General features: G+C 44.7%; 1 protein-coding gene across 4 annotated transcripts in view; it reads right to left on the bottom strand.

Moving 5' to 3' along the window:
- Positions 1–26,682, bottom strand: part of SLC36A4 (solute carrier family 36 member 4) — a 474,855-nt gene that overhangs the window by 381,380 nt on the left and 66,793 nt on the right. For all 4 annotated transcript variants that reach the window (XM_073612996.1, XM_073612994.1, XM_073612992.1 and 1 more), the window contains one exon: positions 22,249–22,360. In XM_073612996.1, coding sequence (XP_073469097.1) covers positions 22,249–22,360 — 112 coding nt within the window. The remainder of the gene's footprint in view (positions 1–22,248; positions 22,361–26,682) is intronic.

The raw sequence follows: 26,682 nt of genomic DNA on the forward strand, positions 1-26,682 counted from the left end.
AAATTAACAATAAAAAAAAAAAAAAATTTAAAGCGCTACTCTCCCCGTGTGCTCGCACGCAGAAGCGAACGCATATGCAAGTCCCGCCCACATATGAACACGATGTTCAAACCAAACATGTGAGGTATCGGCGCGAACATTAGAGCGATAATTCTAGCCCTAGACCTCCTCTGTAACTCAAAACATGTAACTAGTAAAAAATTTTAAAGCGTCGCCTATGGGTATTTTTAAGTACCAAAGTTTAGCGCCATTCCATGAACGTGTGCAATTTTGAAGAGTGACATGTTAGGTATCTATTTACTCGGCGTAACTTAATCTTTCACATTATGCAAAAAAATTGGGCTAGCTTTAATGTTTTGTTTTTTTTTTAAAGCATGAAACTGTTTTTTTTTTCCAAAAAAAAGTGTTCAAAAAATTGCTGTGCAAATACCGTGCGAGATAAAAAGTTGCAACAACCGCCATTGTATTCTCTAGGGATTTGCTAAAAAAAACATATATAATGCTTGGGGGTTCTATGTAATTTCTATCAAAAAAAATTATGAATTTTACATGTAGGAAAGAGATGTCAGAATTGGCCTGGATGGAAAGTGGTTAAGTAAAAGATATCTAAAATTAGGATCAGCTATATGTTCCAACTGCTGAACCGGTAAATATTGAATGAAAAGCGATGGAAACCCCTCTTGCTTTTGAATTAGGCATAGTGCCGTGAAACCACTGGGAATAGTGTTTACTAGAACATACAGGAATGCCATCAGTACGAAAATGGTTCTCCTGAAGGAGTATGCTGTCGGCCCTAGCTTTATGCAAACTATATAAGTTCTGACCTCTTTTTGACTCATTATTAAGGCCTTTGACATTATAAGTACAAAGCTTCAATGAATATACCAAAATAGAACTTGTTGCCATCTTAAAAAAAAAAAAAAAATCCCTACAAATGAAAAAAAAGAGAGAGAAGATCCCTCTCGCAGGGCCCTGAGAGAGGAATCCTCTCTCTCTTTTTTATTTGTAGGGTGTTTTTTTTTTGTTTTTTTAAGATGGCAACAAGTTCTATTTTGGTATGTATGTATGTACATGTTATTCAGGGATGGCGGTGCCTTTTTGTTGACACTGTCACCTATCCATACCAATCCAGCTTCTATTTTGGTATCTTCATTGAAACTTCGTGGAAAAAGAAAAGAGAAAAGAAACCCACACACAAAAACATAAGGATGTGGAATCTAACCAAAAAAAAATGTTTTTTTCACCAAACCCTACCAGAGGGCTGGTGTACCTACTGAGGGGTAAAGTGGGTGAGCACAGGGGATGTCTCACAACTGAGACCTGGGACAAACATAGTATATATTCCTTACTCTCCGTCACTGCTATCTGCACTGGGGCCTAGGATTTCACGAGGTGGTCCGGGATGTAGGTCATATGGATGACCCATCAGTAACAAAAAAATAAATAAAAAAATAAAAAGGAAAATTCTCTCTCTTCCCCCTCCCTTCCCATATATATATATATATATATATATATACACACACACACACACATACACACATACACATACTCATTCACACTCATATACACATTTCATAGCTGCCAACTGTCCCGGATTTCCCGGGACATTCTCGGGACTTGGACTCCATTCCCGAATTTGTGGTGTCCCGGGAAATGTCCCGAAAAATCCGGTTCCCGTTTTCGAAACCGCCGCCGCTAGAGGTCGGCGGCCGGCGGAGACATTGTCTCCGCCGGCCGCCATTTTGTGGAAGTTCAGGAAGACGGCTGGGGGGGGCTAGACGAAGCTTCTGCATCGCCGCCCACCCCCTGCCCCGCTCCGCCTCGGCCCGCCCCGCCTACCCCCGCCTCGGCCCGCCTACCCCCCGCCCCGCTGCCAGTCTGATATGGAAAGGGGCGGGGGTTCTAGCCATGCTGCGGACACACCTCTAGGACACCTCTGAGGTGGGGGGGAGCGCGCGCACCGCTGTGGGACACCTGATGTGAGTGGGGGGGGCACTGGGGACACCTGATGTGAGTGGGGGGGGCACTGGGGACACCTGATGTGAGTGGGGGGGGCACTGGGGACACCTGATGTGAGGGGGGGCACTGGGGACACCTGATGTGAGTGGGGGGGGCACTGGGGACACCTGATGTGAGTGGGGGGGGCACTGGGGACACCTGATGTGAGTGGGGGGGGCACTGGGGACACCTGATGTGAGGGGGGGCACTGGGGACTCCTAATGTGAGGGGGAGCTCCGCCGGGGACACCTGATGTGAGGGGGAGCTCCGCCGGGGACACCTGATGTGAGGGGGAGCTCCGCCGGGGACACCTGATGTGAGGGGGAGCTCCGCCGGGGACACCTGATGTGAGGGGGAGCTCCGCCGGGGACACCTGATGTGAGGGGGAGCTCCGCCGGGGACACCTGATGTGAGGGGGGCTCCGCCGGGGACACCTGATGTGAGGGGGGCTCCGCCGGGGACTCCTGATGTGAGGGGGGCTCCGCCGGGGACTCCTGATGTGAGGGGGGGCTCCGCCGGGGACTCCTGATGTGAGGGGGGGCTCCGCCGGGGACTCCTGATGTGAGGGGGGGCTCCGCCGGGGACTCCTGATGTGAGAGGGGGGCTCCGCCGGGGACTCCTGATGTGAGGGGGGGGCTCCGCCGGGGACTCCTGATGTGAGGGGGGGCTCCGCCGGGAACTCCTGATGTGAGGGGGGGCTCCGCCGGGGACTCCTGATGTGAGGGGGGGCTCCGCCGGGGACTCCTGATGTGAGGGGGGGCTCCGCCGGGGACACCTGATGTGAGGGGGGGCTCCGCCGGGGACACCTGATGTGAGGGGGGGCTCCGCCGGGGACACCTGATGTGAGGGGGGGCTCCGCCGGGGACACCTGATGTGAGGGGGGGCTCCGCCGGGGACACCTGATGTGAGGGGGGGCTCCGCCGGGGACTCCTGATGTGAGGGAGGGCTCCGCCGGGGACTCCTGATGTGAGGGGGGGCTCCGCCGGGGACTCCTGATGTGAGGGGGGGCTCCGCCGGGGACTCCTGATGTGAGGGGGGGGCTCCGCCGGGGACTCCTGATGTGAGGGGGGGCTCCGCCGGGGACTCCTGATGTGAGGGGGGGCTCCGCCGGGGACTCCTGATGTGAGGGGGGGCTCCGCCGGGGACTCCTGATGTGAGGGGGGGCTCCGCCGGGGACTCCTGATGTGAGGGGGGGCTCCGCCGGGGACTCCTGATGTGAGGGGGGGCTCCGCCGGGGACTCCTGATGTGAGGGGGGGCTCCGCCGGGGACTCCTGATGTGAGGGGGGGCTCCGCCGTGGGACTCCTGATGTGAGGGGGGGCTCCGCCGTGGGACTCCTGATGTGAGGGGGGGCTCCGCCGGGGACTCCTGATGTGAGGGGGGGCTCCGCCGGGGACTCCTGATGTGAGGGGGGGCTCCGCCGGGGACTCCTGATGTGAGGGGGGGCTCCGCCGGGGACTCCTGATGTGAGGGGGGGCTCCGCCGGGGACTCCTGATGTGAGGGGGGGCTCCGCCGGGGACTCCTGATGTGAGGGAGGGCTCCGCCGGGGACTCCTGTTGTGAGGGGGGGCTCTGCCGGGGACTCCTGGTGTGAGGGGGAGCTCTGCCGGGGACTCCTGGTGTGAGGGGGGGCTCCGCCAGGGACTCCTGGTGTGAGGGGGGCTCCGCTGGGGACATCTGATGTGAGGGGGGGCTCCGCTGGGGACATCTGATGCAAGGACGGACTCTGCTCGGACATCTGAAGCAAGGACGGATGGCTGGTGGCAGGCGACGTGGCTGGTGACACGCACAGGGATCCCACTGATTCTGCATTATGGTAAGTTGAATGATTTCATTTTATATTACAATGTAATAATAGAAATAATGCGCTTCAATCATCCTGACACTATAACAACCATGGTGCCGGGATGATTGAAGCATTAACACCAGGTGTTTGGAGTATCTTTATCTGCTGATTGTTAAACTTTCTAGAATACACATATTTCTATTGTGTAGGATCTGGGGCTGCTGTCCCGTCATTTCCCTCTCTCTCCCCCTCTCCATCCCTCATTCATCTCAGACTCTAACCACACCCTCTAGAGCCACGCCCATTTAAGCCACACCCACAATAGAGTGTAAACCACGCCCATTTTTCGCCACGTCACACTTGTCTATTTTTGCTAGGCCACGCCTGCTGACGAATGCCCCGCCCCCTAATTATTGGACAGCACCGCATACAGCCACAAAAGTGTCCCACATTTTTTTTTTACAATGTTGGCAACTATGACATTTGTACGTACACACATATACACACACTCATACCCTTACACATTTATACACCTACATATATACACGTACGCATATACACACACACACTCACACACAAACACACCATATTTCTCATTAGGAGCCCTGGTCTCTTTATTGTGTTGCATAAACCTACATAGTCCAACAAGATATCCCAACTCATCAGCAGCCCTCTCGGTGCCACCTGGACCATTGAGATTGATAAAACCAACCAGTTCGCATGTCACAAAGCGGACCATCATCTCTATCAGGAATCCGATAACATAGGTGAGAACACCCATATAACTGATTCCTGTGAGGTCACCTTGATATAAATGTGGTGTAAGCCATGCCCCACAAGCTTATGCGATCCACCTCTTGACGCACTGTCATCTCCTGTGTTCCACACAACATAATTCAAACGCATGCGACCAGTGCGATCAGTACCAACCACATGCGACAACATGCGATGTCCGACATTGCGACAACACGAACCAGTCCACAATCTTACAGACCAATAGGGATACGGAAATATGAGCAAATACAATCAAATAGACATATATACCCATCTTCTAAATATAATGTATAACACAGGATGATAGATATAAGGATAGATATATATGATATAAATGATAAATAAATATAATCTTTTTACAACCAGATTTATCATACAGATTGTAGTGTTCCTCGAGTAATCTTCAAGTACTCATCATATGCTCATCATAATATTCACCAAGGTTCACCGAGGGTATATAAATGGATAATTGACAGGCCTTAGTTTTGATCCCATCCTAAATAAATCGGACATTTTTGCATTCTGCAGCACACGTCTGCACTCCACATACTATAAACCGCACATGTCTGCGTTTTGCACCCTGCAGACCACACACTGCAAGCAACACACGTCTGCATTCGGCACCCTGCAGACCGCACACGCCTGCACCCAGCACCCTGCAAATAGCACACGTCCGCACATGTCTGCAACCTGCACTTTGCAAACAGCACACCTCTGCACTCTGTGCCCTGCAAACAGCACACGCCTGCACCCTACACCCCTCAAACAGCACACGCCTGCACCCTACACCCCTCAAACAGCACACGTCTGCATTCCGCACACATTGCAAACACCACATGTCTGCACTCTGCACCCCACACACACCTGCACTTTGCACACTACAAACAGCCTACATCTGCACTCCGCACCCTATAGACCACACGACCGCATCCTGCACCCTGCAAACCGCACACGTCTGCACTCCGCACCCCACAGGCTGCACACATCCGCATTCTGCACACGTCCGCACACTGCAAACAGCACGTCTGCATTCTTCATTCTGCATCCTGCAAACCGCACACGCCTGCACTCTGCAGAGCGCAAACACATATCTACAATCTACACCCTGCAGATAGCACATGTCTTAGGGCTGGGGGAAAAATCAATTTTAATCCTGAATCGAGTTGTGAGCTCAAATCGATTCAGATTTGAAGAAAATCAATTTTTTAGATTTTTTTCCCTTCAGAGTTTCGGATTTGCATAGCGCACAGAGGACATGGGAGGCTGTATTCCCGATCTAACCAGCAGTGAGGGGGCGGGGCCGGGAGCTCCACTGACGCGCTGTCTCCGCCCCATGTAGCCTGTATGCTCAGAAAAGAACGGCTCTAGTTAGAGCCGTGATCGGGGTGGGCGTGCCAGTGGAGCTCCCGGCCCCACCCCCTCTATACTGGCTGGGGAATAGAGAGGTCCGGGGGCGGGGCCAGAAGCTCCACTGACGCACCCACTCGGATCACTGCTTACTACAGCCGCTCTGTTCCGAGTGCTCCCGGCCCCGCCCCTTCTCTGATAGCTAGCGCATGAATACAGCCTCATGTGTCCTCTGTGCAGTGCACTCTGCAAAGCTGTCATCGGGGCCCCAATTCACAGGTAATCTCATGCAGTATATCCACAGTCTCTGATAACGGTCATGCAGTATATCCGCAGTCTCTGATAATGGTCATGCAGTATATCCGCAGTCTCTGATAACCGTCATGCAGTATTTTCAAAGTCTCTGATAACATCATGCAGTATATCCACAGTCTCTGATAACGGTCATGCAGTATATCCACAGTCTCTGATAACAGTCATGCAGTATATCCACAGTCTCTGATAACGGTCATGCAGTATATCCACAGTCTCTGATAACCGTCATGCAGTATATCCGCAGTCTCTGATAACCTCCTGCAGTATATCCACAGTCTCTGATAACGGTCATGCAGTATATACACAGTCTCTGATAACATCATGCAGTATATCCACAGTCTCTGATAACCGTCATGCAGTATATCCACAGTCTCTGATAACCGTCATGCAGTATATCCACAGTCTCTGATAACCGTCATGCAGTATATCCACAGTCTCTGATAACCGTCATGCAGTATATCCACAGTCTGATAACCGTCATGCAGTATATCCACAGTCTCTGATAACCGTCATGCAGTATATCCACAGTCTCTGATAACCGTCATGCAGTATATCCACAGTCTCTGATAACCGTCATGCAGTATATCCACAGTCTGATAACCTCATGCAGTATATCCACAGTCTCTGATAACCGTCATGCAGTATATCCACAGTCTCTGATAACCGTCATGCAGTATATCCACAGTCTCTGATAACCGTCATGCAGTATATCCACAGTCTCTGATAACCGTCATGCAGTATATCCGCAGTCTCTGATAACGGTCATGCAGTATATCCACAGTCTGATAACCGTCATGCAGTATATCCACAGTCTCTGATAACCGTCATGCAGTATATCCACAGTCTCTGATAACCGTCATGCAGTATATACACAGTCTCTAATAACCACATGCCGTATATCCGCAGTCTCTGATAACCGTCATGCAGTATATCCACAGTCTCTGATAACCGTCATGCAGTATATCCACAGTCTCTGATAACCGTCATGCAGTATATCCACAGTCTCTGATAACCGTCATGCAGTATATACACAGTCTCTAATAACCACATGCCGTATATCCGCAGTCTCTGATAACCGTCATGCAGTATATCCGCAGTCTATGATAATAAAAAAAAAAAAAAATCGATTTGAAACGTAAAACTTTTTTTTTTTTTTAAATAAAAAACTTATCGCTGATTTTTTTTCTTGGGGGGGGGGAATCTCCCAGCCCTAACATGTCTACATTCTGCACATTGTAAATCGCATAATGAAATAAATCATATATCTATATCTATCCATCTCTATGTCACTATAATGCATACCCATAACACGCTATGTTAGAACCTCGTCTAGCATAAAAAGAAATAGACATTTAGTAGATATTTAGTTCATTACTATTCGAACCCACAAAATGCTATAAAGGGTACTGCACTACAAATATTAAGCAAAAAAAAAAAAAGAAGCAAAAAATAAATAAATTAAAACCCACACCCAAAAAAAAAAATGTAAAAAAATAAAAAAATAATAAAAAAATCTCTTCCCAAAAAAAAAAAGGGGGGGGGGGAACCCACACAAAATCCCGACCACTGTTTATTATACAATATATATTGTGTCTCTATGCGTCTCCAATATACCCCAAAAAGGGGGAGAGGAAAGAAAAAAAAGATAAACAAAATGTCATTGGTAAAAAAGAAAAAAAAAAAAAAAGAAAAAGGGAAAAGGGGAATATTCTTCCCTAGCTTCTTCTTTATTTCACTCTCTTTCTTCCATCTCTCCTCCTAACCCATTGCTGTTGCAGCTTGCAGACAGTTCTCAGAGCTCTCAGGTAAAACAATTAAATCATTCCCCCAACGTTCCACTCTCCTAAATGGTGTATAGGTCTGGGGCCATATTATACTTGGAAGATCTGGCAAACCTAAGGCTTGATTCACACTAATGCGTTTTTTGATGCATTTTGCAGAAATGCAGGGAAATTTTTTAACATGGGTTCCTATGGAACATGTTCACATCAATGCATTTTTGTGCCTCTGCGTTTTTGGAAAGGGTCAGAGACTTTTTTTCCCGCAAAATGCAGTGTTTTGTATGTAATAGAATTCAATGGACCCGCATCCAAAATGCAAGTATCGCATTTTTACCGCGATTTTACGGGGGTTTTTTTTTTTTTACACGCGTTTTTACTGCGATGGGGGGGGGGGCTCACTCGTCCCCTCCCTTTCCTGACCTGCCGGGCTGCATGATCAGATAAGGGTCTGGTATGGATTTTGGGGGGACCCCCATGCCATTTTTGAAAAAAAATTTTGCATGGGGGTCCCCTCCGAATCCATACCAGACCCAAGGGCCTGTTATGGACCTGGGTGGGAGCTCACGCTGTTTTTTTTTTCACAATTCTCTTTTTTAGACACTCTTTTTACATTCAGTGGGAAGCCCGCTGACAACTGATGACTCATCAGTTGTTAAGGATGCGGTGGCTGGGCATCTCCACCTCCTTAGCCACCAGCTATATACAGTGTAAAAAAAAAAAACGCAAATCGTGGCAAAATAGCGGTAAAAACGCGTGTCCAAAAAAGCGGCAAGCACTGCAAAAAGCACTGCAGAAACGCTCAAAAGCAACATGCATAGATGTGAATCGAGCCTAAAAGCATCTTGTATAGCAGAAATGTCAGATGGATCACGTATATTAAACCACCTGCCATCTTTTTTAATATGGAGTTGAAATGGGAAGTTTCAGAGATATGGAAGATTGCGGTCTTGTAACATTATAAGCAATGACCTTAGGGCTTTTCTTTTCTCCAGTGTAAACCGGCACAAATCATGCAGTAAAGGAACAGATTACCCATTGATGTTAATTTGACCTTTTTCTCTTGCTTGCCTCATAATCTCTTCCTTCTCTCTATAGAAATGCACACAACAAATAATGTCTCTTGGCTTGGTCGGTTCTGTATTCGACGTCCCAGAGCCTGTTAGAGCTCCAATTTTGATACCTCAGGTTTTTCCAACAGTGAAGTGAAGAATTTTTTTAGTATTAATTTAAGGTCCTCTGTACCTGTTACCTCTGGCAACCCCCGAATCCAAATGTTGTTCCTTCTACTGCGATTATCCCGATCTTCCAACAGTTGAAACAAGTTTATAACACTTTTGTTTACATATAATAATCAGTATTTTTTTTGCTAGAAAATTTGTTAAAACCCCCAAACATTATACATATATTTGTTTTAAAGCAGAGGCCCTATAGAAAAAAAAATGAATAGGTCTTGCAATTTTTCACACGGTGTTTGTGCAGTGGTTTTTCAAACGCAATTTTTTTGGGAAAAAAAAACAACACAATAAACAACCCAGTTTTTTTGTAAAATATAAAAGATGATATTATGCTGAGTAAATAGATACCAAACATGTCATGCTTTAAAATTGCGCTTGCTCATGCAAAATATATATATAAATATATATATATTTATTAGGGCTGCAACTAACGATTATTTAATCGATTAGTTGGCAGATTATTGTTTCAATTAATAACCTTAAAAAAAAGTGTCAGTGTATAATTTAGTTAATACGGTATGTAAAGTTTTAAAATGTATTCTTAAATATCTCTATGCAGTGGTAAATATAAGTAAATAACCAACTATATTGTTAGGCCCCTTTCACAGGATCGGACCGTTCAGGTGCGCCTGTCAGTTTTGACAGCGGACCTGAACGGGCGCTCCATGTTAGTCTATGGAGCGTCGGATGTCAGCGGAGACAAGTCCGCTGACATCTGACCCCGTCCGATCCGCTAAAAGCAGACGGATGGCCCTACGTCCAGGTCCGTCGCTGGCGGATCGGATCGGGTGAGATCTGATGAACACAGACATGCTGTCCGTTTTCGTCAGATCCCTCCATAGGCGTCAGCGGCTCCTGACAAGCCCCTCCCCGCTCAGTGAGCAGAGAGGGACCTGTCATCCACCGGCTCAGCAGAGATCAACGGAGAGATCTCCCGCTGAGCCGGCGGACCGAGGTGGGCTCCGTAGAAACGGAGTCCGCCTCGTGTGAAAGGGGCCTTGGGGAGCAAAATCTCTAATCCACTCTGAGAATAACAGACAGAAGAGATATACTGTATATACTATTAATATATTATATTAATATATGTAATATATTATATGCTGGCCATACAAAAACAATGTCTTCCTTCAAAAAAAAATGTAATTTTAAGAACGTTCGTTCGATTTTCTAATCGTTAGTGGGGTTAAATCGACGTTTGTTTGCAACCACAGTGACAGGAAAATTTAGAAATAACAGAAAACTTCTTGGTCAAAGGAATTTTTAGACAGTGTATGTGGTTTTCGTTCAGAAATTACATTCGTTTCAAAACAGAATGTTAAAAGCAAGTGACATTTTCAAACAAAATTCTTTCAGCGAATGTAAAAAGATTTTTCGTATGAATATTCTTGTCTGAAAACTGACCTGTGTGGCCAGCATAAGGCTCGGTGCACACCTATGCAGTTTGCTTTTGATCTGTTTCTGCAGTGCTTTTTGCTGTGCGTTTTGATTTTTGCGCACGTGATTTTGCTGCGATTTGCGTTTTTGCTTTTTTTTTAATGCTTTTTTTTTTTAGAAGTTTAGTAACATAATCAGGGTAAAAAAATTAGGCCTTTATAGTACAAAAAGAGCAAACAACCGCTACTGTAAGGGGTTCCTTTTCTTTACTGTTGAACATTGAAAGTAATATTTACAGTAGTGATTATTTGCTCTTTTTGTACTTTAAAAGGACAAATTTTTAGTTTTTTTAACCCCATTATGTTACTGCCCGATTAATCGATTATGAAAATAGTAATCTATTAATTTCATAATCAATTAATCGATTCGTTGTTGTTTCGGCCCTAATTATAGATAGATAGATAGATAGATAGATAGATAGATAGATAGATAGATAGATAGATAGATAGATAAAGGATAGATAGATAAAGGATAGATAGATAGATAGGGTCTCAAAGTACCGGCCCACGGACCGGTTAAAAATGGCCCGCAGGCAGGGCCGATCCAGGACTAGAGGTCGACCGATATTTGGCCATTAGGCCGATATATAGCTCTGGCCACCGTTCCTCCTCCCTTCTCCACACTCCGTAACAGGAGAGAGACAGAGGGATCTGTCACATTTGAGGTTGATGTTGGGGGTGGGCGGGACCCGGCCAATATCAAACACCAGCCAATGGGATCTGGGCGGGCCGCTACGTGTATGTGGCCTGCCCCTTTTCTTAAGCAGCCCAATCATTGGCTGGTGTTTGATAGCTGCTGGTCCCGCCCACCCCGGCCGAGTCCCGTCCACCCCGACATCAATCTCAATTCTGACAGATCCCTCTGTCTCTCTCCTCTGTGCTACGTGTCAGCTTCACACAAGCATCAAGCGCTGAGTGTAGACAGCTCCTTGTCAGTTTCACACACGCTTGCACTCCGCTCAGTGTGAGACCTGCCAGTGCCAATCAGTGCCATCTGTCAGTGCCAGCTGCCAGTGCCAACCAGTCTGCCAGTGCCACCTGCCACCTCCAACCAGTACCACCTGCCAGTGCCACCTGCCACCGCCAACCAGTGCCTGCCAGTGCCACCGTCAACCAGTGCCCCTGCCAATCAATGCCACCTGCCAGTGCCACCTTCCGCCACCTGCCAGTGCCACGCCAATCAGTGCCACCTGCCAGTGCCAACCAGTGCCTGCCAGTGCCACCTGCCAGTACCACGCCAATCAGTGCCACTTGCCAGTGCCACGCCAAATCAGTGCCACCTGCCAGTGCCAATAGTGCCACCTGCCAGTTCCAAACCAGTGCCACCTGCCAGTTCCAAACCAGTGCCACTTGCCAATGCCTGCCAGTGCCACCTTCCAGTGCCAACCAGTGCCACTGCCAAAAAGTGCCACCTTCCAGTGCCATTGCCAATCAGTGCCACCTGCCAGTGCCATCTGTCAGTGCCAATCAGTGCCACCTGCCACTGCCACCTGCCTAAGCCAACCAGTGTTGAGGTTTTTTTTTTTTTTTTAAATCGGCCTAAAATATCGGCCACAAAAATCGGCATTATATATCGGCCATCGGCCGCCCCGATTTGTAAATGTCGGTATCGGCATCGGCCAGAGAAAAACCCATATCGGTCGACCTCTATCCAGGATGTCTTTTGAACTGCACCCAGGCACCGCAGAGGGGGAAGCGCCAAAGAGCTTTACCTCTCCATCTCCTCTGTCCTCTCCGCTGCAGCCCAGAGAGAGAACAGAGCAGAGGAAGGAGCGGAGGAAGGATCCGCTCATTGATCCGCCCACCTAGGCTTTGACAATCGACCAGAGCCCCAAACCAGGATCCTGCTGCCACCTCAGGGCGGGAGATTGTGTTCTCTGGGTCCCCTGTCACTAGGCCTATGTGGAAGCCAGGAGGAGAGGACTCGGGAGGCAGATGATCCTGACTGCCAGGAGAGGTGAGTGAGCCATCACACTGAGGCAAAGTCCTTAGTGGGGTGACTGGGGTAGAAATGTGTGCAGTGTGGGGGGTATTTTATGCAGTGTGGAGGTTGATTGTGTAGTGTGGGGGTAATTATAGAGTGTGGGGGGTATTTTATGGAGTGTGTGGCTATTTGTGCAGTGTGGGGGGGGGGGGTAATGCTGGGGGTTAATAATGCATTTACTGACACCAGTGCTGGGTATAATGCATTTGCTGACACCAGTGCTGGGGGTTAATAATACGTTTGCTGACACCAGTGCCGGGTATAGTATAGTATATTATTGCTGGTATAGTTTATTGCTTTTGAAGTTTTAAAAGTTTGCATGCGGCCCCCCATGGGATATGAAAACTTGTCATGTGGCCCTCAGGCAATTTGAGTTTGAGACCCTTGAGATAGATAGATAGATAGATAGATAGATAGATAGATAGATAGATAGATAGATAGATAGATAGATAGATAGATAGATAGATAGATAGATAGATAGATAGATAGATAGAGAGAGGGATAGATAGATAGATAGATAGATAGATAGATAGATAGATAGATAGATAGATAGATAGATAGATAGATAGATAGATAGATAGATAGATAGATAGATAGATAGATAGATAGATAGATAGATAGATAGATAGATATTTTAAATGAAAGCATGTAATCTTAATATCTGAAATTACTATCACACACAGTATATCTGAAATATCTAAAGACACAGTGAAAATCCATAATATGAAAATCCATGATATAAAACCTGCAGTCGGCGATGAATAGAACCAAGTGATGCAGCGTGATTTCATACGATTCTTCACATGTGTAACAGCCCGTGTCCTCCATCATGTAACACACAGAGGATGTGACTCTCACATGAGAAGTCAGACAGTGCTTGGTTAATACCACTTTAAGGGTAGAGGCAAAATTAAACTTTGCAGCTCAAATCTCCAATTCTCCTCCAGGAACCCCACAGTATAAAGGGAAATTATAAAGAGAAGAGCAACACGCTCCCAATAGTGTAAAATCCGGTTTGAAAGCTTTATTAACACAGTTAAAAACACCTACATCAATGTGCTGTATACAGGGTCTTATATTTCAATCTGTTTAATAGAGCTTTTCAACAGTCCACAGCATATGTTCCATAAATGTTGCAGTTACAGCATTTACTTTGTTCTCCAGAGAACAAAGAACATAATCGAACAAAAGTGAATATCACCGATGAGTAGAGAAGGGTGCGTTACGTAGTTGTCAGTGGCTATTGTTCTTCCTATAAAGCGCACGATGTGAGCAAGTCATACATCACATTAGTTAAAGCACCCATCATATAGCATGTGCAAGGTATAAACTGAAACATATCAAGGCCTCACAGGGCTGTGCGTATGACAATAATATAGGTGTTTATGTTAAAAAAAAAAAAAGTGCCCCTAATGCCCTGTACACACGGCCAGTTTTGCCGTTGGTTTTAAACTCTGAAGGTTTTTCCGACGGAACTCCGACGCAATTCCATTCAAGCGGTCTTGCCTACACACGGTCAAATCAAAGTCGGACCGTCCAGAACGAGGTGACGTAGAGCACGTACGACGGGACTAGAAAAAAGAAGTTCAATAGCCAGTAGCCAATAGCTTCCGTCTCGTGCTTGCTTCAGAGCATGCGCCGTTTTTGGTCCGTCGGAACAGCATACAGACGAGCGGTTTTCCCGATAGGAATTGGTTCCGTCGGAAATATTTAGAGCATGTTCCATTTCTAGGTCCGTCGGACATTCCGCTCGTGTGTACGCGGCTTAAGGCACCACTGCACACTCAATGTCCATTTAGGATACAGTCGGCTCAAATCCAACAGAAAAAGGAGAGGTTAGGAAAAGAGGAAAGAAAAGAAAAGGAAGAGAGGGTGTCCCGGTAGCCGAAGAGATAAGGAGGTCCATCCACTCTAGTCCACAGGAGAGATGTACTTAATCCAGGGGTCCCAGGTTTTGTGGATTTTAGTCATATTATTATGGAGGGTACAGGTGAGTTTAATATTCACCATAATCCAGATCTATTCATGTTCAACATAATCCAAGTGCACCACAGCTGTCTTCCAACAACGCGGTAATGCGATTCTTGCTGCCAGAAGCATATATAGTATAAGCCGTTTAGGTCATTTCGGGATATCAAAGTTTAAATTTCTGAGGCGAGGCCGTTTCTGGGGCTTTAGTAAGGTTGATGTCCGTGACCCAGCATATGAGATTAAAAACTATTATCCAAGACCAGGACACCTTGGGGCATTGCCACAACACACGAAACATCGTTCTCTGCTGTCCGCATTGACAACCAAAAGAGAGGCAGCTTTCATATCACAATTTGTCAGCGATATGGGTCATTAATTAAGCACATCCAAGGCATCCTTATTAACTTTAAAGCACTCTGGGATTTTCAAAAAATTCCCCATTAGTACACTCCCCACACAAAACACTAAACAGTTATTACATTTGTGAAATTTCTTACAGTTTAAGAGATATGTCTGATTGAATTTTTAGGAAGTCAGCTCTGATTCAAAGATTGCATTATCTTTTCTGGCAGGAAGGATCTCTTAGAACAGCGATTGCACGTTGCAAACCAGTGGAACGTGTCAGGGACCACCAGTGCCAAATGAGAGTGAGCCTTGGATAAATTAGTGTATTCCCTGCCCATGGGGTTGTATACAGCATCTTAAAATAAAACCACAACTCCCAGAAATCCAAATCCCCGTAACGCGCATGTTCAGTGACGTCACAGCCTCCGGCTCCGCCTAATACGTTTCGTTTTCTTTATTTGGTGATAGGGAAAATCTGCGATTTTCCTAAAAAAAAACTCGATTCACGATTTGAATCGAGTTTTTTTTTTTGTGGACACCGCGCCGGTCCTGGGGAGCTGCAGGCAGGAGTTGTTAGGCGAGGCCGCGGCTTCAGCCTAGTCTGCGGCGTCCAGGTCTCGCGGACTAGGCCGAAGCCGCGGCCTCGCCTAAAAACTCCTACCCGCAGCTCCTCGAGACCGGCGCGGTGGGAAAAAAAAAAAATGAAATAAAACTGATTTGCTTAAATTTTGAATCGATTTGACCTCTCAACTTGATTCAAGATTTAAATCGATTTTTTCCCCAGCCCTATTTGGTGAGCAGAGCAACATTTATGTAATATATTATAATGTATCCTATATTAGATGCCAGCAGCTTCCCTATATGCATGTTTTTTTGTGGACCTCTAGCACGAATACAAGTGAATATCAGCATACACACACCTCTGCCCACAAGCACTATTGTAACAATTCAGTATGCCATCCAGCTTTGGTCACCAATATTCAGGAAGGATGTCCTTGAACTGAAGAAGGTCCAGAAAAGGGCAACAAAGCTAATAGGGGGGGCTGGAGGACCTCAGTTATGATGAACAAATATATATAACTTAAACTTATTCACCCTGAGGAGAAGAGGGATATGATCATAATATAAAAATATTTAATTGGAAAACTGTATCATTGGGAGAAACTATTTAACCTAAGGTCTCTAAAGAAGACACAAGGCCATACAATGAAGTTGGACAAGAAGCAGTTCAATCCTAAACTGTTTAAGGGTTCTTAGCTGTTAGAGCTGTAAAGATATGGAACTCCCTTCCACAGCTGGTGGTGTCAGTGGGAAGTATGGATAAAATTAGAAAACTTTTAAATGTGTTTCTTAGCAATATGAAAAATAGTAGTGACAAACACGTACACTCAGGTTGAACTGGATGGACTAGTATCTTTATTAAACCTTACCAACTATGTAATTAAATAATTAAGGTTTAGACTCTTACAACTGCCTCTCCTAACTGGTTCTTCTTATATTTAATGAAAGAACTACCACCCGTCACCAACCTCACAGTCTAGCTCAAAAATACTAAACCCCCCCCCCCCCCCAACAAAGAATCGATGTGCAACCACTATGCTGTCCATATTCTAGGCTCCCGGCTTTCCAGGACACATTTTCTCCACATTCCAGTCACATCTGTGACACTTTCACTCCTGAGAAAATTACTATCCAAGGACAAACATACAATGAAAGATTTAATACAGAAAACGATCCTCGTTTACATTAAAAGAAAAGCTTATCTGGTGATGAAACCGCTTTCCCCTCCTCGCTGTGTAAAACATGGGACAGTATGCTTAACACGCCAAACGATACTTCGCAATAAATAATTGAGTAATGAAGCTGTGCATACGTGAATGCTGTTGTACATTAACCTCTGTCGAAGCATGGTGCCCTTCTAATTCGAAGCAAAGCTCTTTGAGACATGTACCATTTGTCCTCTGAGTGACATACAAGTGACACTGTTGTCACTTATTAGCGAAGTTTGTAAATGAAAAATATAGTTAATTAGGTCATTAGTCATCCACAGCATAAACAAAGAGGGCAAATGCTACTTAAGGAAGAGTCCAAGAAAGCAAATTTATTTTCAACATGTCATAAATAGGGATGAGTGAAATGAACGGTTTTCATATCCTGAAAATTTGGGCAAAAATTGGGAGATTTTGGTGTAACATACTGGAGTCAACAGACAAAACAAAATTAAGTTGGATTTTGGTGGTTTTAAAGCTGAAGTTTAGGTATGGTAATTTTTACATAGTTATGTTGGTTCAGCTTGGACCAATGTATGTAACTATGTAGGTGCCATACCTATAGGACCTCCTGGAAGCTGGAAATCATTGCAGTATTCAGTAGGCTACTCCAGTGATCTCCACTAGCTTCCTGATCCTGTGGCGAGTGGTTTCCCTGCTGCCTACTGAACATAGGAGGTTGCCCACTTGGCATGGACCCTATTCAGAGAACACTTTGCATTTTCTCTATTAATGCAAAGTGTTCTCTCATTGGACGATGTTGAAATTGTGACGCCACTGCCCTGCTGCTTCACCTCTCCCGAGCAGAAAACGCTTTGCATTCACTGAGAAAATGCAAAGGGTTCTTAGCCCAGTGCCCGTGCCAATCGAGTGTCCCCCACCACCCTGTTCACAATGCAGCAATTGCAGAATCTTGAGGTCTCCATCTATGACACAAGTGGACACTAATGAGAGGTACTTAATGAGGGAGTAGGGTGCTCCTATCCCAAAAGGATTTGGTCAGAATCCATACAATACACAAACAAAATATTTGGGGGGCACACCTCAAGATTCTCCCATTTAGAAGAGTGTATTGCTCTCATGGTTCAGAGAAGCAGGATGTCCCAAATCTATGGATAGTGTAGGACCCACTAATCATGGGGTACTTTGTCGCAGTAAGTGGGCTTAGCACCATATAGCAATATGGTGTGACCAAATCCCCATATTTTTGAAAATGTTTTTTTGAGAACATTTAGGTATTTTTAAACTAGCCTTGCTGGAGGTGAATGTTTTTTTGCATGTGTGCGCTGTAAAATTTTTCTTCCTTTGTCAAGCATGACAAATCTTAAAGAGATGTTCTTCCCCACCGCACGGCCCTTTACCAACCATAGCAGTGAGGCACACAGTGCAGCCATAAGGAAGGAGCAGAGGAGCGGAGTACGATTTCCACCGATGATACCCCTTGGGATCCCTTACAATTGATGTGCCCATTGCACTCTGTACACATGTGAGTTGCCATTTGGATGTTACCATTAAATCCTACACTTAAAAGGTGCCTCTCTCCTCGTTTTTCCATTTGTAATTTACCGTATTTATCGGCGTATAACACGCACATTCATTTTAAGAGGGAAGTTTCAGGGGAAAAAAATAAATTTTAAATAAGGAACTTTGAAGCAAAATAAGGGTCAATGCCCATCTGCAGCCTCACCATTGCCATCAATGCAACAGCCTCGCCATTGCCATCAATGCAGCAGCCTCGCCTTTGCCATCAATGCAGCAGCCTCGCCATTGCCATCAATGCAGCAGCCTCGCCATTGCCATCAATGCAGCAGCCTCGCCATTGCCTTCAATGCAGCATCCTCGCCATTGCCTTCAATGCAGCAGCCTCGCCATTGCCTTCAAAGCAGCAGCCTCGCCATTGCCTTCAAAGCAGCAGCCTCGCCATTGCCTTCAAAGCAGCAGCCTCGCCATTGCCTTCAATGCAGCAGCCTCGCCATTGCCTTCAATGCAGCAGCCTCGCCATTGCTTTCAATGCAGCAGCCTCGCCATTGCCTTCAATGCAGCAGCCTCGCCATTGCCTTCAATGCAGCAGCCTCGCCATTGCCTTCAATGCAGCAGCCTCGCCATTGCCTTCAATGCAGCAGCCTCGCCATTGCCTTCAATGCAGCAGCCTCGCCATTGCCTTCAATGCAGCAGCCTCGCCATTGCCTTCAATGCAGCAGCCTCACCATTGCCATCAATGCAGCCTGATCGATGCCCATCTGCAGCCTAGAGGGGACAGGGAGGGGGGTGGGACAAGTGCCGACAGATTACATACAGTGAGAATCTCCTGTGACAGACAGAACAGTGGTCCAATGGTGGCCCAGGAGACGGGACTTCCTAATACAGAGGCCGCCAAGTAAACAGGAGATTCTCACTGTATGTAATCTGACGGCAATCGTCCCACCCCCCTCCCTGTCCCCTCCGAGGCAGCTAAAATTGAAGCATTGGCGTATAACACGCACACGCTATTTGCACCAGATTTTCATGGTGAAAAAGTGAGTGTTATAGGCCAATAGATAGAGTATATGTTTTAGCGCGGATATCCTATATGATTTTTGGTCTCAGATCTTGTTAATTTTTTGTGTGGTTACTGGTAAGGGTGTGCTAGTCAGATGTTTGTTGATATAAAAACCATCTTCGGAGAAGCAAGTGAACTGCTTCTTCCAAGCTTTTGTGATTATTAATTTGGAGGCTTGGAGTACATGATGTGCCAATTAGAATTGATTTTTAGCGAGATTTGGGGGTGTAAAATGGGGGGGGGGGGCGAACCATGGATCTCTGGATAAATGAACCCCAAACAATTTGTAAAAGAGGTCAAACACGGTGGACCAAGTCTTCTCCAGTTTTCATAAAATTTCCTCCACGAGGCAGACACAGGAAATCAACACTCCCAAAGTGCCAGTGATCCCCTCTAATCAAATCATCATTCTGCCACATTGTAAACAACATTGAATAAAAGTTACAAAAACAGAACTTTTACAAAAGTGAATATCCTAGCTGACCTAGCAGAATAAAATTGACAAAGCGCTAATGTAAACTTCTATGTATATGAAGCATCTACAGTCAATGAAGAACAAGGATAGCCTTTGACGATTAAGTGGTTGTACCAACAATAACAAAGCGTGCAGCTAAAGCAGAAAGCCATTAATGCTTTGAACAGTTTATGATCTTTTGTTCTTCAACAACAACGTTGAACAAGAATTCACTGAAATAAAAAGCTACAGAAAAGTAGAACAAACCATTTCTAAAGCCAGTACTTGATGTAGATGACTATAAAACTGGCACTTTAGTCACCTTGAGCCATGCTAGGGCAATACACTGATCAAGTAATTAGCAGACTGAACAATGTTCCAGACACTCATTATAGAAAAGGATACCAATTATCGGAAAAAAACAAAAAAAAAACAAAACATGGTCGTCTCCAGCCAAACTTATTAGCTTTAAAAAGTGTGGGAAAATGTTAGAATCCTTCTTAGGTTTTATTTGCTGCCTGTGACCCCATTGGGAGGTAAATTTTGCTCGCTACCTCTATAGAACAAAAAAAAAAAGGAGAACAGTTGTCATTAGGGTTGGAGGTAGCAGTATACAATGGTTCCAGCTCATACCAATGTTTTGATTGCCATTTCTGTCCTGGTTGATGATATTTCTTAATCACATCTCTCTCTCTCTCTCTCTCTCTCTGTCACCAGGACACAAAGGGAGAGACATTCTCCCTAATGTGGAAACAGATAATAAACACCTGACAGAGGTTCTAAATCTTCCAGAATTTAAAGGCTGGAGCTGGACTTTAAAGTGAATGTAAGCTCATTCTGTAGCCTTGTACTTACAGGTAAGCCTGTAGGTATTATGAATATCTCCTAAACCTTCATAGTTTAGGAGATATTCACACTTTATACAGCCGGTGATATCACCTGCGCATGCGCTCTAAAGGGATGGTATACCTGCGCCGTCCCTTCAGAGCTCCGTGCCGTGGTCTGCGACTCCCGAGTGCATGAGCTTCCTGTTCATCCATCTATGCAGCTGAGGTTGCAGAGAATGGGACTGATAAATCTATGTCCTTTAAGTCACTTTCGGCAAAGGGGGAGGGGGGGTGGAGTGAACCAGTCAGGTAGCCTGTATGGGGCCCCGGGATTTCTAACAGCAGCCCTGCCCCTCCCTGCTAGTCCCCGGGTGCAGTGCTGGAGACAGGCAAGGAAGTGTTTTTTTTTTTCTTCATTGTAGGCCACAATGATGTCATAAATCCCATGAGTCTTCATGGACTTTTTATTTTTCCTTCTTTAGGAGGAGAATAGGGGCTTTCTCAGCTAGAAAACAATTTTAAAAGATGGATCTCAGACTGTTCATTTTTTGGGGGGGGCAAAAAAAAAAACAATTCGTCTAGTGTAGACGGGGTACCTCCACAACTTAGGGAATTAGTAAAAAAAAAAAAAAAAAACACCCTCCAGTCTGCATGCTTGAGCTAAGGGCAGAAGTAAATGCTACACAAATTATCTGCCCTTATTCAAGATGGCTGCAGCAAGAATGCCAATAGGGTTTTCAAAGTGATTTCTCAACAAAATAAAAGCATGGAGACATGGATGGATAGATGAGTTTGCTTTGAATATTAAAGAGGAAGTAAACTTCCTCTGACTTTTACCTATAAGTAAGCCTATAATAAGGCTTACCTTTAGGTAGTGTAAATATCTCCTAAATGTGCACCATTTAGGAGATATTTACATTAAATGCATTAAATGCAGCCAGTGACATGACTGATGCATGCGCTCTGAAGGAACAGCCACCCGTGCCGTTCCTTCCGAGCCCTATGCCGTGAACGGCGGCTCCCGTCCCCATGCGCGAGAGTGACATCATCGCGGCTCTGGCCAGTCACAGAGCCGGAGCCCGCAAACCTGGAAGCAAGACGGGTGAAGATGGAAGCGGCTGACATCGCGGCACTGGAACAGCTTTGTTTCAAGGCAAGTTTACCATAATGTGCTAGTATGAAATATGCTAGCACAATATGACTTGACCTTGCAGGGGAAAAAAAAAAAAAAAACGCCCAGCAGTATAGAACCGCTTAAAATAATGCTCAGATACAGTTACGTTCTGCTTTAATCAGTACAGTAAAATACTGTTTTCTTGCCATGAATAAAAAGTACCGCCTAAGCTCCACTATGTAATCTACAACTTAGGCTAAGATGACATGAAAACCTGGTGAAAATGTGGAGTTCTCATTTAGAAGTCCAAGCTTGGACAAATAACTCAGAAGAAGCATGCAACCAGAGAAATCTAAACTAACAATTTAACTTGTCCAGGTTAATAACTTGCAAAGTACTAAGGGGATTTACTCTTACATGTTCATTTTAAGTACAGGTTACCTTTAATACGTCCATAGGTAGTTTTTAGACAGAAAATCTGATTGTACCATCTCTACAGCTGTAAAGCAGATATGGCAAGGCTTACAAGATACCACCTATGTGACCTTAACAACAAGATGAAGTATGGGCTACATACGTCAGGCCATCCTCATTGTCGGGGTGGTAATGTCTCCGAGTGGTGTGCTCGTCATCAGAAAGCTCATCAGTATTTCCCTCCTCTCCAATCAGAGGCTTCATCACTTCCATTTCTGTGGAACAAATCAAAGGCAAAAGTGACTAGAGAGAAGTAACCAATGGAAACACCACAATTCCTTATATGACTGTATGTCTGAGGCTGAAAATTTCCATATAGAAAGCTCACATCCCAACGAGAAACAAAACCTAGATGACCCAGTTGCTCCTTCCATAAAATGGTTAGAATTTGACATTTAGGAACCAGAAATGAAATCAAAGTGAAACCGTAAAGATCAAAATACAAGAGGGACCACTGATTTGTCTTTAAAGGCAGATTACCTAGACTGTTACTGACTCAAGGAAAGCATGCAGGAGAGGAGTCCACACAAAAAGTAAACCCTAACTGATTTAACATTTAGCTTTCTGAAGCCTTGTATATTTTAAACAATTATCTTTTTTTATATAAAAAAAATCCTTGTTTTTACCTTAATTTCATCTTAGGGTACACTCACACTGGCAGTTTTAACCGAGCCCAAGCATCACCCCCCTTGGTCCAGTTCATTTATATAGTATGAGTGCTTCAAACCACGCATGGGAACAGTTAAGTGTACCATGTTCGGAAGCACTTTGGAAGAAGTATTCTCAGGCATGGTTCACTTGTGGTCTGGTACCACCATGCCTAGGCACAGAACTCTCCACAAATGCCTGAGCACTGAAGCAGGGGTCAATGTAGTCTGGTTGGCAGAGGTGATGATGCAGTTGTGCTCGGGAAGTGCGGCTGGGGGACAATCGAAGTTAAGTTTCTTGAGGGTGACAACAGTGGACAATGCTTGCCTGAAGTGTTTTTTGAGCCTTAAGGTTTTTTACCTAATGTATTCTCTGCATTAAGGTAAAAAAGCCTTCTGTTGGTACCATCAGTAATGGAACCATCTCTGCAAAATACCTTTCCTTTTATTTGGAATGTAGAATCCCTATATTACTTGGGAGTACATATTACCTCAGATGCAAAACTTTATATGAACTCAACTATGGCTCCTTATTGATAGAGATAATAAAGGATTTGCAGAAATGTAAACGAAGGGAAGAATTTTTTTTTCTCTTTTTTTTTACACTTTTAACACTTGGACATATATATATACACCTACATATATTATAAACACATAATCACGCTTGAGCACTGCACTTAGATTTTACACGGTATTTTATTTATTTTTACCTGTTCTACACTTGGACATACATAACATCTACATATATTACAAACACATAAACACGGTTGAGCACTGCACTTAGATTTTACACAGTATTTTTTTTTTCTTCTCTTCCCGTTTAACACTTGGATATATATATACACACCTACATATATTACACACATATAATCACGGGCGAGCACTGCATTCAGAATTTACAATTTTCCACTGCATTTTTTTATTTTAATTTTTTTTTCCTTTCTTGTCCCCCCCCCCCCCCCCCTCTGTCCAATCCCTACATGGACCTCTCCCCCTTAGGACTGCCCTCATAGAGTAGTGGGAGAGGAATCTGGAGGGCATGCCCCTGACCCCTTGCCGTACCCCCCCTTTTTTTCCCTTCTCTTTCCTTTTGTTTTGTTATAATTTATACTGAGTGATATATACAAACTGAGATACTATTCATTAGATTAATAATGGAAGTATGTGTATAATTGTTTTTTTTTTTTTATTTCTTTTTCTTGTAATGATAAATATTAATAAAAAATTGATTAAAAAAAAAGCCTTCTGTGTTGCAGGATCCCCCTCACCGCCCTTATACTTACCTGAGCCCGATCTTGATCCAACACTGTGTGTGAGTGCAGCAATTCTCTCCCTCCTCAAAGGGCAGATTGATAGCAGTGGGAGCTATTGGTTTCTGCTGCTCTCAATCAAATCCTGTGATGGGGACGGGGCACACTCCGATGTCTGTGTCAATAGAGCGAGCCCCCTATGCTTGCAGCTAAGACAGGAGCACCAGCAGGGGACCCAAGAAGACGAGGATCAGGGCTGCAGGTAAGTATAACACATTTATTATTTAAAAAAAAAAAAGTTTAATATCACTGTAAAGTGTGTGCAAAAAGAGCATTGTCAGCCTACGACAGAAAGTGCATGAATATGGAGACCAGGCACTATTTTAATGAGAGCTGCAATAAAATAATAAAAATGACTTTTGAAAGGACATTAAAGTGGACTCTTGCTCAACAGTGAAAGTGACGCTTATTCAACTCCCCACTCCTGTCCAAAACACTTGACTTCTATACGGGGGAGCAGATTTTTTTTTTTTTTTTAAAGTACCCACTTCCACTTTCTCAATTCTTACCTAGGCTAGAATGGCATGCACTTAGGCACGTCCCCTGCCCATGCTCCATCCGTGGCTTCCTAGGACACATCACACATCCCAGGAGGCTGCAAGACCAGTCCCATACCACGGAATGCACATATGCAGAAGGACACTAGGGCTGCAACTAACGATTATTTTCATAATCGATTAGTTGGCCGATTGTTGTGAATAATTGATTAATCGGTTAATAACTTTAAATAAAGTGTGGTGTATAATTTAGTTAATATTAGGGGTGCAACGGATAGTCACCGATCCATGATCCGAACAGTTCAACCTGTTAGGATCGGCACACACGCAATCCGCGAAGCGCTCCGCTGCCTCGGCCTTAGGAAAGGCCGCGGCTTCGGCCTAGCTCCGGAGCGGCGGCCATCTTGGTACACCCGGCGGCGGCCAAGGTGAGCGGCGTGCTGGGGGGATGTGGATATTACAGTGTGGGGAGATGTGGATATTAGTGGGGGAGATGTGGATATTAGTATGGGAGATGTGGATATTAGTGGGGGAGATGTGGATATTAGTGGGGGAGATTTGGGGAGATGTGGATATTAGTGGAGAAGATGTGGATATTAGTGGGGGAGATGTGAATATTACAGTGGGGGAGATGTGAATATTACAGTGGGGGAGATGTGGATATTACAGTGGGGGAGATGTGGATATTACAGTGGGGGAGATGTATATATTTCAGTGGGGGGAGATGTGGATATTACAGTGGGGGGAGATGTGGATATTACAATGGGGGAGATGTGGATATTAGTGGGGGAGATGTGGATATTACAGTGGGGGAGATGTGGATATTACAGTGGGGGAAATGTGGATATTAGTGGGGGAGATGTGGATATTACAGTGGGGGGAGATGTGGATATTACAATGGGGGAGATGTGGATATTACAGTGGGGGAAATGTGGATATTAGTGGGGGAGATGTGGATATTACAGTGGGGGGAGATGTGGATATTACAGTGGGGGGAGATGTGGATATTACAGTGGGGGGAGATGTGGATATTACAGTGGGGCAAATGTGGATATTAGTGGGGGAGATGTGGATATTGCAGTGGGGGAGATGTGGATATTACAGTGGGGGAGATGTGGATATTACAGTGGGGGGAGATGTGGATATTACAGTGGGGGGAGATGTGGATATTACAGTGGGGGAGATGTGGATATTACAGTGTGGATATTGTGGATATTACAGTGGGGGGAGATGTGGATATTACAGTGGGGGGAGATGTGGATATTACAGTGGGGGGAGATGTGGATATTACAGTGGGGGAGATGTGGATATTACAGTGGGGGGGAGATGTGGATATTACAGTGGGGGGAGATGTGGATATTACAGTGGGGACTATATGATAGTGGAATTTTCACAGGTTTTTGTAAATTCAATACATTTTTTTTGTTAATCCGATCCATGACTCCTGATCTGAGGAACGATCCGAACCATGAGTTTTTCGATCCGTTGCACCCCTAGTTAATATGTAAAGTTTTTTTAAAAAAAGGCAATTTATTCTTAAATATCTCTATATGCAGTGGTAAATATAAATAACCAACTATATGGTTAGGGAGTAAAATCTTTAATCCACGATGAGAATAATGGACAGAAGAGATATACTGTATATACTGTTAGAGGGTGAATCTGGTAAATATCATCAGATTCAGAGATCACATTTTTTTTATTTAAAAGAAAAAAAAGTTAAAAACTGTTTTGAAGATTTTCAAACAGAACTGTAATATATTATATGCTGGCCATACAAAAACAATGTCTTCCTTCAAAAAAAAACAATGTCATTTTAAGAACGTTTGTTCAATTTTCTAATCATTAGTGGGGTCAAATCGACGTTTGTTTTCAACAACAGTGAATGGGAAAATTTAGAAATAACAGAAAACTTCTTGGTCAAAGGAATTTTCAGACAGTGTATGTGGTTTTCGTTCAGAAATTATGTTCGATTTAAAACAGAGGGTAAAAGCAAGTGAAAATTTCAAAACACAACATTCATTCATTTAGCGAATGTACAAAGATTTTTCGTATGAATATTCTCGTCTGAAAATTGATCGGT

This window comes from Aquarana catesbeiana, linkage group LG02 (assembly GCF_042186555.1).
Source record: "Aquarana catesbeiana isolate 2022-GZ linkage group LG02, ASM4218655v1, whole genome shotgun sequence".
NCBI lineage: Eukaryota > Metazoa > Chordata > Amphibia > Anura > Ranidae > Aquarana > Aquarana catesbeiana.